The 13,654-nt window shown below is 43.9% G+C and overlaps 1 protein-coding gene across 1 annotated transcript; it reads right to left on the bottom strand.

Annotated features, from left to right (window-relative positions):
- Positions 1–24: 24 nt before the first annotated feature.
- Positions 25–9,654, bottom strand: ica1 (islet cell autoantigen 1). Its single transcript, XM_062398562.1, has 13 exons — positions 9,538–9,654; positions 8,097–8,126; positions 7,844–8,015; positions 7,223–7,295; positions 6,287–6,410; positions 5,587–5,785; positions 4,736–4,861; positions 4,407–4,505; positions 3,873–3,973; positions 3,671–3,717; positions 3,292–3,555; positions 1,326–1,415; positions 25–1,247 (listed from the first exon to the last, which is right to left on the bottom strand). Exons 2-13 carry the CDS (start codon positions 8,111–8,113, stop codon positions 1,126–1,128), a joined length of 1,434 nt encoding a protein of 477 aa, XP_062254546.1. The 5' UTR covers positions 8,114–8,126; positions 9,538–9,654; the 3' UTR covers positions 25–1,125.
- Positions 9,655–13,654: the final 4,000 nt, after the last annotated feature.

A 13,654-nucleotide genomic window follows, 5' to 3' on the forward strand; every position in this document is an offset into this window, starting at 1 on the left:
ATGTTAAATAAATACATGCAAAAAATGGATATTTATACTGGAAAACAAAACAACTCCTCATGCAACATGCAACACTAATGTGTATTTATGTGCTGTCGAATTCTGTGGTGACACATGGGATATATGCAACAGCTGTAGCGAGAAGGTTTCAGGGCATTAATCCTAGAAAGGAAAACCTGGATTCATCCACTTCACTCAAATGTGACGAGAAATATGATTTCAGCTTCAGTTTAATCCATCAATGGCAGAAAAATATACTTCTGGATATTTCATTAACTTCCCTTCACCCAGCGTCATGAACTACTTTGCAAACATGAACTTTTGCACTGTGATCTTTGTCATCCACCCCCCCCCCCCCCCCCAATGTTTCTCATTAAGTCCGAGGAGTCTTGTCTGTTTGCGATCTGCAGTAATGAGAATCAGAAATAAATCATGAATGCTACGAGAGACTCAAAAGCTCCAAGGCAGTGAACGTCAAAAGGTTTATTGTTCTGTTCCAGACTCTCTCTCTCTCTCTCTCTCTGAGGTATCCACGCTAAACGTTCAGTGCTTCACCAAGATAAATACACAACAGGCCTGAGAAGGTTGTGTTGTAAATGTTTGTTTTCTTTCACAACGGAAAGGACACGAGAGCTGGTGGAGATTAGTGGGGACACGCTCCAGCAGAATGCTGCTGCAACTAGGAGGAGGAAAATCTGAAAATGTTCCTTGTTAGAACGAGGAATTCGTCTTATTATTCTCAATATCATATATTTGTTATTAAAACAAGCAGCCTTGTTGTTTTTTACTAACGTTTCTGGTTATAACAGCATATTAGTGGGTCTAAGAATAGTTATTGTTACACCAAAGGATATTAATGTTATATAAAAGAATGGTTCAAGTTAGTTCTGCATTTACAGATTCATTTAGATTTTTTATGATTGATTTTTTTTTTGCAAACGGGTCAAAATCGAAGAAAACAGGAAAATCCGTGGACAAAATTTCTACTGGAAGTGCGACTGAAATCATTTATATTATTGTCATAGTTGCTGATTAATAACTTATAGCAGATATTTCTCTGGCCACAGTGGAAGCAGTATGCTGCTGTTCCCACTAGTGAACGTTCCCATTGGAGAAGAGAGGGAACTATGCGGTGTGAAGTTCGTGCACCGAGTCAGTTTTGCCGACAGCATCGGGATTGGAGAGCGGGTCCAAGTCGGCGAACAGGTTGAACCACGCCGACAGGTCTTTGGACGCCGCTGCTTTCTCTGTGAAATGAGTTAAAGGATTAGAACTTAATAAAATAACAAGCCACAAGTTCTAAGACACGTTTAGCTCCGTCCTACCTTTCACCGCAGGCCTGGCAGTGTTCTGACTGGTCCCAGACGAGGGCTCCGGTGTGTGGGTGACAGCCTGTGGAGCGCCGCCGGCCCAATCTGAAGAGGAGACGCAGGTTTGGATTAATCAACAGCCCACACTTAAAATGCCAGATCGTGATCCTGCGTGTAAATCAAATCTCTCTCTCTCAGACATTGTGAAACAGCCTCACGCAAACAAATCAAAAACAATCACTGCAGCAAAATCAAATCAGCCGTTATCACTGGATCTTTACATACAAGCTGAAACGTGCAGTCACTCTCCTGAACTCTGGTTTAAGAGAAGTTTAATTTGTATCTTGATGATAAAACGTGTAGCAACATGTATGATCGGCTGAAATGAACAACAAGCTAAACGTCAAATAAAGTTATACTAAAAGTAGCGTTTTATTATTGTATTTTGTAGAAGAAATAGAATAGAATAAACTAGAAGGGCGTAATTTAATCTAGAGTGAAAAATAGAATCTCCAAAAGCTCACGGGCTCTTCAGGCCTCCAGCCTCCAACTTTCAATACAATCAGTTCCGTAGTTTTGAAGTAATCCTACAAACAGACAAGCGGCAGTGAAAACCTCCATGGCTCTGAGGTAATAAAACATTCACAGTGTCCCATGATGTCGAGGCAAATGTTTTTGGCTCATGGGAATTTGGGGATTTTCTTCATCAATGATTTGTCTGTTTTGTTTCACATTCTCGATCTTTTGCCCTTGATCCTCAGGTACTTGACTCCCTGGACCAGGTTCTCTTATTGATTTACTTGTTTTGGGCTCCGGGCTTTCAGCTGACAGAAGGTCATGAGCTTCCGGTTCTGCCCTCGTCCCTTAATTTTGAATTCAAGCTGTGGAAAACATCAATCAGCTCGAATACGTTTTTAAAAAGGACACTGATCGAATCCGTGTGTGTGCTTCACTGACCACCTGGACTCTGAGTCTCATTTTCAAAAGTCACAGCCATTTTGTTTTCCTCCGAACCCACAGACCAGAGGTTTCTCCTGAACCTATTGAGATGAGTTTTTCTTTCTAACACGTTTTACTATTTTCAAAAATGTGTGATTTTATCACAAGCGCACTTTTCTCTGCCTCTGCCTCAAAGATTGTATTACCACTCAATGATAATCAACTAATTTCTATTTTAATTTCATCCAATGACGTAAATACAACAGGACATAGGTTCACATTTCTAAATGACTTTATAATAATGCAGCCACTCATAATTGCTCCAAGCTGGAAATAGACAAAAACCGAATGGAGCCGAGCCAGACGCGGTGCTCACAGCCAGCGCCCAGGCCCCGGATGAATGGAAAGCAGTTGGCAATTACCTACAGGTCATCAAATCTAACTGCCATGTTGTAATAGCTTCCTTCTATTGCTTTGACAGACGTGGGTTTGATAAATCATTATACGGCCGCTTTTCTCCCTGTGGTGAAAGGATGAGCTACAACCGAGGAATAGCAGTTTATTTTACTCTTTTATTTTTATACTTAATGGTCAATTTCATGGACAATGCAAGTTATTATTTAGTTTTCATTGCCTAATGAAATTGCAGCTGGTTTTGATGTTTTTTACGTGGTTTTAGCAGAGAGAGAGTTTTTCTCCCTAATGGTCGAAACCTCTGCTGATGTCTTTTTGATAGAGAACATACAGGCTGCGGCTCAAATCACTACTCACTATAAAGGATATTTAAACCATATACAGTGCACTCATTGTTTCCAATTATATTTCCCATCATGCTTTGCTCTTGCTATATGACCGGCCGACAGACGAAAGGAGAGAAAGAACTGAATAAAGTGGAATAAATAAAAAGCCTCAGATGTGACTCGATAGAAGTAGAGACAAACAGAAAGAACTAACTGAAAAGAGGCCTGTAACCTTTGGTTCACACAAACACACAAACACACAAACACACAAACACACACACACAACGTCCACTCGTCCTGACCTGAGAGGGACGAGTGCAGATTGTTCAAGCTCTGGTCGAGCAGATGAGACGGTAGAAAGAAGTCGTCCTCCTCTGGCCGGGCGTCTGCTGGGCGCCTGGATGCCGCTGCGCTCGTCCCGTCCTCGCTGTCCCCGAACACCTCGGTCCACTCCCGGGAGAAGTCCCCCTCGTCCACAGACAGACCGCCCAGGATCTCTTTGAGAAGGGCCAAGCTGTCCTCCTCGCCCTCCAGCTCTGGACACGATGAGAGAGGACCCTCGTTTCCTGTGGAGGTTGTGAATGAGAAACAATCGAGAGAGATTCAGCACTAACACAACTTATATAATAACACCACAGTGATGTAACTAATGTTTTACCACAGAAGATAACACTTTTCTACCTTCCTCCGTCTTGTCACTGGTGTTTTCACTCTCTAGTGAGACGAGTCTATAAATATAAAAAACACAACTTTATAAAACTCCATGTGTACATAAGGCGACAGGTGAAGAAAGACTGTTTCACAAGCACACGTCCTGTCTTCACTGTGTTTGGTCTACCTCCATGAGCAAAGATCACCAGGAGATAAACCTTTTACAACTCACTGCTCATCTGTCCTCTCAGTTTTCTTTCCGTCCTCAGCCTCCACTTTACTCTTCTTCTTCCCTTTCTTTCTCACCAGCTTGTCCTTGGGGTCTTTCAAAGTCTGCAGGGAAAAAAAACAAGTTAATTCTAATTCTCCAGGTTTAAATCTACTCAACCAATATTTGGATTTGAACCTCGTTAAGAGGCAAAAGTCTGAATAAGAAACTCATGAAAAGAGCAATTTCTAATGACCTTAAACCTGACTGAGGAGAAGACAGATTATTTCAAGTGTAGTCATCACAAAATGTGGAAATATATACATCGTAATCACAGTATAACTTCCTTTTGGAGTTTTCTCTAAGCTGATTATTAGTAAAACGTCGGCAGGATGACGTACTGAGCACAAACAGATGAGAAGATATATGATGATATGAGAATATTCTCTTAGCAGCTCATGTAAACTAGTAATATTCAGAGTAAAGTCAATAGTTGTAATCTTGCTGTGCATGTAAACATTAGATCAGTTCAGGTCGAGTCGACCTCTGACCTCTGACCTTCAGTGTGGAGAACTCATAATGCTGGCTGCCCTTGAAGCTCTCGTGAATGGCTGCCATGGTGCGGGACGTCTTCTCCCAGAAGTGCAGGAGTGTCGTCTGAAACACAGAAACCAGCCGAGAGCAGCACATCAGCTGAGGACACTTTGAAGACGAGTGAGTGTCCTGTGAAGTGTCCTCTGCTGTGATGGTTAACCCTGTGCAGTGACCTCCACTGTCCCCTGTGTGTCTGTCCTCCTTCCTGTCCCCAGCGGATGCACTGGAGCCACTGACCACAGCCTGTGTCCGATGAAGGGAGTGAAGCAAACAGCCAGATGTGCCGTGTGTACCTGGTACGTGGTCAGGACGTGGGACAGGAGGTTGCAGCGGCTGGCTCCCAGCAGGTCCACCTTCTGACACACGTCGTTCTTCAGCTTGTCAAAGCCGCTTTTGTTGGATCGCACCTGGGCCTGGACCTGAGGGACAACATGAGAATCACCAGTGTCATCCAGGTGGGAGCAGTGAACTCAGAGGGGAGCTGGGTGCTTGATGGTTACGGTTTGAACAGTGGGATCTAACGGTGTGTTGCGCCATCTAGTGGCTTCTTTCATTGTTTTTCCTCCCTTGTGCCCTTTGTGTGGTCTTTTCAGCAGATTGGAGATGAAATGATGAGTCATTATATTTAAGTTCCCAAGGCTAAAGTCTTTTTCTTTGTTGGCTGTGAGGTTTTTTTTATTTGTCTGCAGGATTACTCAAAAACTACTGGAACAGATTCACTGAAACCTGGTGGAAGATTCAGGAGACTGATCTCATCGATCTACTTTGTGTGGATCCAAATTAAAATCTGGATCTAGTGGATTTAAAGGTGGCTTCTTAACAGGCCTTTTGGGGCTTGATGGAGGAAAGTGATCTACGGATTCTACTTTGATATTTGACTTTCCCATTCAAGGGAATAGTCGAGATATCGCTGACATTTTGGGCCTCACTCAATATTATAATTTGTAATTACTGGTATAACAGACCTTTTTCATAAGGTCAATAAAAGCTGCTATGCTATGTTGCTAATAACACAAACAAGGCTCCATTAGGTCCATTCCACTGTCCCAGCGATCCTGGTCATCAGAACTACATGAATTACAGCCGTTACTAATGTTTAGAGTTATTTCTGTTATTGTGTGTGTTAAAGACGTCGGAGACAAACCTTGCGGAACTTCTCCATCTGCTTGTGCGTGTCTGGGTCCAGCTCCTGGGACACGTCCTTCATCCACAGCAGCGCCCCGCGGTACTCGGTCCTCGACTGCTCCATGCGATTCACAGTCAGCCAGGTGTCTGAGATGGCTCGATAGCGGAAGGTCTCCACCTCCTGGTAGAGCCGGCACAGAGGGTTCCTCAGAGCCACTCTGCAGGACGTGGACGTTAAAGTCACTGTTAAGATGCTGTTACTGGTTTACAGACAGAAGTTAGTACACTCCACTGAATAATGTGAAGGTAGTAAACACAATGGTATTTGTCACATTTGTGTACCACACCTTCATTCCCCATTATTATCAGGGAACTACGATAACAGAGCTATGGAATTAGTGTAGTGAACCCCTTTGTATTATCAGTTATTAAGTGTTGTTATTTTTAGCAAACACAGGTTTAGATACAGAACCAATTAATCATCTTTTAGAGTTGAACCTGGAGCTGCTGGGTAGGAAACTGGTCCTTTAACTGGGATTATTTGCTTCCTTTGGGTTAAAGTTTCCTGGAAGTGTCCTGACTCCGCTCTGGGACTAACAAGACGCTCTGTCCTGTTCCCTTTGAGGGATCAGAGGTAGTCAAATTAAACAAGCTCACATTTGTCTATGGTTACGGAGACAGTGATGGTATTTGTGTGTGATTCCTTCCTGTTTCCTTACCTCTGCTGGGAGGAGAAGCACAGGGCTTTCCCTGTGGCCTGCATGATCTTTCCAGCCCTGGTTTTATCCTGCGAGCCCTGGGAGCGCAGGAAGCGACCCAGCTCGTTCTCTTCCTGGGAAAGAACTGCAAGAGGAATGAAGCCGTCAGATTCAATCAGTGCAACCTCGAGAACATGGACGTGCAGTTTGATCAGATGACGCAAGAAGTTCCAGTGTTCAGTACGCGAAGGAAGAGGGAAACAGCCAATGAGACGATGGGGTTTTGGTCGATGAGCTCAGATGTCCTTTGGGATTCTGAACCACTGATGGATGGATATTAGATTAGATTAGATTCAACTTTATTGTCATTGCAAAGTACAAGTACTTGTACAACGAAATGCAGTTTAGCGTCTAACCAGAAGTGCAAAAAAAGGAGTTAAAGTGCAGAGTATTGTGTGTATTTAAAATGGAATGTAAATAAATAAGATATGTACAGGAGCAAATATATATGGAATAGTACAGTATTAAGGTATTGTATGATATAAGAACTATGAGCAGCAAGTAATATATCTGAAGTAGTACAGTATTAACAGGTATTGTATGATATAATAACTTTAAGCCAGATAAATATATTACAAATATATAAATATGAATATACTATAGGCAGGATAACACAGTAGTAAAAAAAGTAACCGTGTAGTGCAAGTGTTCAAATGTTCAGTGGTTGGAGGAGGGTGTGTGTTAAAAAAAGTAAAATGTTTTATTATGTTTATAGACTTAAATAAAAATGCTCTAAGTTTTAAGAGCATTTAAAATAGGAACATGAACTTGCATCTGCACATAAAAGGTTTTTTAGGTAGTTTTACTCTTGTTGAGGGTTAAGAACAGAGAAAGTTGCACCTTATTGAGCCCTTGTGAATATGGGCTGTACAGATTAAATGTGATAGGTTAACGTACAGCAGATCCTCCTCTGGTACTGCTCGATGACCTTCAGCAGCTCCATGCACGTCCTCTGGATGGAGTGGAAGACCTGCAGGGCACAAGAGCACCAGCTTGAAGTCAACGAAGCAGCCGAACTTTGAAGTGAAGCTTGTGTTTAGTCACCTGAAACCTGGGCAAACTGAAAAGACTTGATTGATATCAAACACTGAAGCTTTTAAAAGGCTTTTTTAAAAGTGTCACAGCTTTAAAACATGATCCATTATGTAGATATCAAGTTCTGAGTGGTTTATCGCCTTATTTATCGAGGGCCTGATCTAAATCACGGTTGGACGTCCAGGCTTTTATGAAGTATCGATTTCAGCCGGTTAAATTCCCCCTCACTCCTGGAAGAGAGGCGCAGATGATGGAGGTGGGGGGGGGGGGGAACTAATGTGAGATCCAGGCCTGGAGCTGATTCTGGCATCGTGCAAATCAAAAAGCCATTTTTAGTCAATTGAAGAATCCACCTGAGGCGGAAGGATCTCCCGTGTTTCTTAATGACTCTGTGATGTGACTAAAGGCAACTGGAAGCGAACATGGCAGCCGGCGAGGACGCTGTAACCCCCCCCGACAGACACGCTCTTATTTCCTCCTCACCTCCAGCTTGCCGTCCAGATCGGCGTCCGATGCCACCACATGCTCGTCCTCCTTCTTGCCGGTGACCTTGATGAGCGTCTGCTTGGTTTTCCAGTACCTCTGCTGGAACTTGTTCACCACAGACGAGTCCTGGCTCTGGATGAAGCGGTCCAGGTAGTCGCGGGAGTAGCCACTGCAACAGAATGATCAAACATCGGTCCTGTGCACTTTAAATTAACAACATGAACTGAGCATTATACAGAGGTTTACTCACAAATGTCCTCCGTCCATGTTTCAGGATTATCTGTGGAGAAAGAAGAACAACTTGGAGTCTCATGTTTATCCAGCAAAGGGGTTAAACTAACACTGGATCACAGATAGAGCCTGAGTAACAGTAGCAGGGGTTGGGATGCTTGTTTTTGACATTTTCACAAATTAAAGTCAGCAGATCCCCTTTATTTCTAATATGCATTAAGGTACATTGTGAAACTCATAATCTAGATATTTGTGGGGCTGGAGCGAGCAGGGATTACATGCAGCAAAGAGGGCGGGGCGGAATCGAACCTGCGGCTGCTGCAGGAGGACTCGAGCACCTGTGTTTGCTCAGCTGCAGGTTTTTATCTGGAACAAAGAAACTAGATCATGTTTCACTGATCCTGGCGACATGTTTAGCTTTTTAATTCTGAGTTAATTTTAGTTAAGTTTGTTTACACGGTTTTAACAGTTTGAATGATCCAGTGGCGCCTTTTATTATAATAATTCATCTCTACTTCAGACACATATCTCCTGATGTGTCAAACTAAAGCTTGAATCCCAGCTTCTGTCCATGTCTCTTCCACTTGCACGGAATCATTCACAGTTTGGTGACACTGTAATAGTACAACTAGTACAATACTATCAAGTACATGGTCACTGCACAATGCTACAGCTCCAGGGAAACAAAGGGAACTCCTCCTGACCCTGGTCTGTAGAAGCCTGATTCATGAGTCACAAGGTGGGACTGAGGCGGAGCTGCTAATGAGCAGAGAACAAACATATAGTACCATGTTCATGTACCTGTACTTCAGCTTGTAGTATTTCCATTTGTGTTCTGCTCTAAAAAAGACCTATTAGAGTACTCAAATACAAACTCACTGTCATTTTAGGACAATGAGAACATTATTGTCTTCATCAGAGAATCTAAAGGAATCGAACTGATTCTCCAATCTGATGTTGATCATTCTGGACGAAAGGAGGTTTTGATCCCTCTGTGTTTAAACACTGACTATAAACCTGATCATAGGGACATAATAATAACGGATCCAAACACAGAAACCCTCACCAGCTGTTTCCCAGATGTGCATCATCACCTGCTGTCCGTCAACAAACCATCACATCCACCATCAACCACTGGTTTCTACCCAGAACTCGCGCGTCACGTCGCATCGAAACATCCTCATCGATGATGTGGAGGAAATAAACCATCAACCAGAAGAACGCAGCGACAGAGATTCACTGGTTCTGGATTTAACATGGACACGTCTGTGAATCTGAGGGAATCGAACCGCAGCAGCACCGACACAAAGCCTGAGTCACTGAGCGGAAACAGCAGCGGCTTCCTGCATCTCCTCCTCCGACAGGGAACCACAGAGAACCACAGGGAACCAAAGGGAACCACAGAGGGAACATCTGATCATCTCAGAGGAGAAGATCCATCTGAAGAACAACACAATTACCTCAGAGAGACGATGTCCAGCAGGAGAAACCCGTTATTCTGCGATCATCGCTGCACGAGGCTGAGTCTGGATGACAGGCCACTAACACAAACACACATGTACACACATGTACACGCGATACACACGCACGCATGCACGCACGCACACAGCTGACCGTCGCTGCATCATCCGCCCGCTGACGTCACTGTCCGGTTCCTAATTGGCCAGATCTGGCGCGCGCATCACGTTCAAAGGTTTTTTTTTTTCTCTCTCTCTCTCATGCAAATACAAGCCGGCGTGCACGCGTGTGGTGCTCGTGCGAGGTGCTGTGATGGAGGCAGAGCATCAGGTAACACAAAAGTGTAGAAGACACAAAATGAAGGGATTCGATCCTAATCAAGGATTTTGTCAAACACTGAAGATTTTTTAATTTTTTTCTGATTTACAAGAAATGATTTTAAGGATCTTGATGAAAGAAATCAGGCAAATTGAGGAAACTGATTTCTATTGTGTTTCTCTTGGTTGAATCTAAAGGGACTGTTGTGTCTCAGTAGAGAAGTGTGCTCCTATTATATTTAGAATAATCATGATTATTAAATATCATTATTTTCAGCATTAACTGTTGCTACTATCCTTGTTTACATTAGTACATTGATAACTACCACTCTTGTTGTTTTCATTCTAACAACCAGTCTGACTAAGAAGAAAACAACATATACACACCAGTACCTCCTGCCCACCGCCCACCATCACTCACACCATCACTCCCACCATCACTCCCACCATCACCTCCCACTACCATCAGTTCTGTGTTTGTCCAAACGGGGGCAGTGTAACACAGAGGACGGGTCTTGTCTTTAATGGTCTCCTCTGCTGTGTGGGCCCCCGAGCTTTCATGTGCTGGCTCCAGTTTATTCCATCACACCACACCGCAGCTGATCTATAATGGCATGTACATTTTGTTGTCACCTAAAGGGAATTTTTCTTGTCATGCTTCAAATTGATGAACCTGCTCGTGGCCCTGGACAGTATCTGGGAGAGTCTCACACAGCTCAGGCAGCTTCCCTGCACAAGCCCACTGAGCTGCGTTGACATTATGGATTCATATCTGGGGAGCGTGTAGTTTTTTGTTTTGTTTACATAAAATTTGATTAGCAGCAAGCGAGCGTAAAGTTTTTTGATCCTTGAACACCCTGAGGTCAGCTTCGGTTTTCATCCTCCACCGGAACGAGCTCGTTATTGTTTGTTGGGTTGTTTTGCATCTTTATTGTCGTGATACCTTCTGATTTCCCCCGAGGACGTCCTCCAGCGTCCCTCGGCATCCTTCCAAACCCTGACCCCTGACCTCCGCCTCTGATGGCAGCAGATAGACTGACGCGTCTCTCTCTTAAAGAAGGATATGATCTCCATAAATGCTGGTGTCCTTCGCCCCCGTCTGATCCTGCCCCTGCTCGTACCCTCCTTATCTTCAGCTCCGCGATGGTATCGAGTTGAATTCACTTAAATAAGACAAGGAAACAATCAGAGCCTTAATTTAAGTGACGCTGTCGGGGTTTTAATTCAATCAGGACGCAGTCAGAGAAATTCCCTTTTCCAATATCGCCCACAGATCTGTGTCACCATTGATTTCCTTTGACATTTCCCGACTCCAGCTCGTTCCATTCAGGAGATTCTCTTTGTGTGTCTGTTTGTTTCATTCTCTCTCCACAGTCAACCAGTTGCCAGAATACCCGACGCATCGAGAACCATTTTCTGAGACGCGTTCCGAACCCGACTTGAGCGTCTCCCTCGTCGGGGGGGGGGGGGTTCTGCGTCCCCTCCGACCTGACCCCAAAAACGTCTCGATTGACTTTTTCCATCTGCAGTTATGTGTGGTGATGGGGAACCATGACATTTACATTCGCACCACTCCAATATGATCCCTTGCTCGGTGCGAGTAGCCCGACACAGACTATAGCTCAAAACAGGTCACAGGATCAAAAGTGTCTCTTGCCTGAAGGAGCCACCGAGTCAATCTTTCCCATTTTCTTTTTTCTCTCTCTCCCCCTCTCTCTCTCTCTCTCTCTCCACCCCTCTCCCTCTCACCAGTAACTTGCCGGAACACATTTAGATCCTGAGTAGAACTCCTCGGTGCCCACTCATCACTCTGCGTGGTGTTTGAAGATTACTACGCTCAGAGACATCCTCGCTGGGCATCCAGGCAGCTTAGAGGCCAAAATCCATAATCCCTTACCCTTCATGGGAATTCTCCATGCACTTCAACACGCTGAAATACAGCCGCGCTGCAGCAGCCTCTCACGGCCGAGGAGCCAGTGCAGCCGCGGGCCGAGATAGATGGATGACATGTCTCCACGCAATGTGGGAGAAGTGGAGGAAGTTAGATTTAAAAATAAGTTATATACCGCAGGTTAGTCTCTGCCCGGAAATCCAAACCAGAGAGATGTTTTCTTGCACGGTACTTCTACTTGGTAACGTACGGGTTCCTCGGCCGGACCCCACGCAGCGTATACTGTTTTATGTTCGCCGTATACCATAACAGCCCGGAAGACATTATTTACTGAGAATCTGGGTCTCAGCAGCTGTGCAGCCTTTTCCACCAGTCATCTCAATAAAATAATTTCCTCCGAGGCTTTACTGCCTTATTAAAACGCATAAATAAGTGCAGTCCCTTGATTTAGTAATCTGAACGAACAAGTAATAAGTAAAGTTCAGCCGCTGCAGCTGAAGGACCAGTGGGGCTTAATTTTTCCCTTCTCCAGGCTAGACTCTAATGCTTTGTTCATCTACTGGGCTAAAACCCCTGTAATAGCTTTGGGGGTTGTCTTGCACCAAACAAGGAATAATTAAAGTAATCTCATATTCACATATATGTGTTTTCTCATTATGAAGGTGTTTCTTGACCCTAAGCCTTTTACCCCCCCCCCCCACCCCTTGAAATAAAAGATAAAGAACAAGGACGGAGAGAGAGAAAAGGTCAGAGTAGATTTCACTCAGGATCACATGCACTGAACTACACTCAATAAATCAATCTCATTTTATTTGTATTGACCATATTTATTATTTGCCTCATAGGGGTGTGCAAGGTGCGACATCCTCCAGCTTCACTGATGAAAGAGTCAGACATTCTACATAAGCAATCTAGTTGTAGTCATACGATAAGATAAGATAAAACTTTATTGATCCCACACCACCCAGAATGAGGAATAAATAAATACAGAATATGTAATATATAGACCTTTCACTACAGGAACATATTGTTTGTATTTATCAGTAAAGTGCAGTGGTTTAGTCAATTGAACGAGAATGTAAAACTGTATTTGTGTGATATTAAGATAGGAATAATATAATATGTGATGATATGATGCTACACATGTGATGTGCAGAGGATACTAATGTGCAAAAATACATTCTTAGTTTAAAATAGTGCATGATCATAATCCACTATCATGATCCAGCATGTGGCTGCAGCCGCGATGCTGTAAACGATAAAGAACAACGACTCCAGGAAGACGTCAGGTCAGAAAACATTACTGAGCAGTTACAGGAGAGATTTGAACCGTCCTGCATCACATTTCACACAATCAAAGATCCTGAATGAACCTCTCTGCGTTTTCCATCACGATCCATGAATCACTTCCTGCGGAAAAGGGAAAATCGGCAAATAAAATTGCTTCTCAATGCTGAAGAAAGTGAAATATAATTTCCTGGATCTGCAGCCAAATCGTCTGAGTTCTTTCCCGACTGATAAAACATCCTTCAACCGAGTTTGGTAGAAATCCGTTCTGTGGTGTTTTTGTAATCTCGCTCACAAACAAACACACAAACACTGGGTTTCCTTTATTCTCAACCATCTGTAACAAATGTTTTCTGATTTGCACTAAATCAAAATTGGTCGACAGGGATCATTTTTTATTTGGTGTCGACTTCTCCAAGGACGTCTCGGTTCCTCTGCCTCCAAAATGTTTTGTCCTGTGACACGTTGACCTGGACAAAATGTCGGCTCCTCACCGGTGCCGCAGATCCCCCCCCCCCCCCCCCTGCTGCTTGGCATGCTCCGTGGCACCGAGCGCTGAGGGCAGAGCGTGTCACCGGGGCTGGCACCGGCCTGAACTCCCCCCCCCCCCCTCCAAGGTTACTC

This window comes from Platichthys flesus, chromosome 11 (genome assembly GCF_949316205.1).
Source record: "Platichthys flesus chromosome 11, fPlaFle2.1, whole genome shotgun sequence".
Taxonomy (NCBI): domain Eukaryota; kingdom Metazoa; phylum Chordata; class Actinopteri; order Pleuronectiformes; family Pleuronectidae; genus Platichthys; species Platichthys flesus.

Bases quoted from the DNA above. Each gene is read 5' to 3' on its own strand.
- ica1 (XM_062398562.1), bottom strand. The intron at 6,411-7,222 runs GTACGTTAACCT...TTCCTCTTGCAG, and splicing joins GTACCAGAGGAGGATCTGCT to TTCTTTCCCAGGAAGAGAAC. The intron at 1,248-1,325 runs GTAGGACGGAGC...CTCATTTCACAG, and splicing joins TGCCAGGCCTGCGGTGAAAG to AGAAAGCAGCGGCGTCCAAA.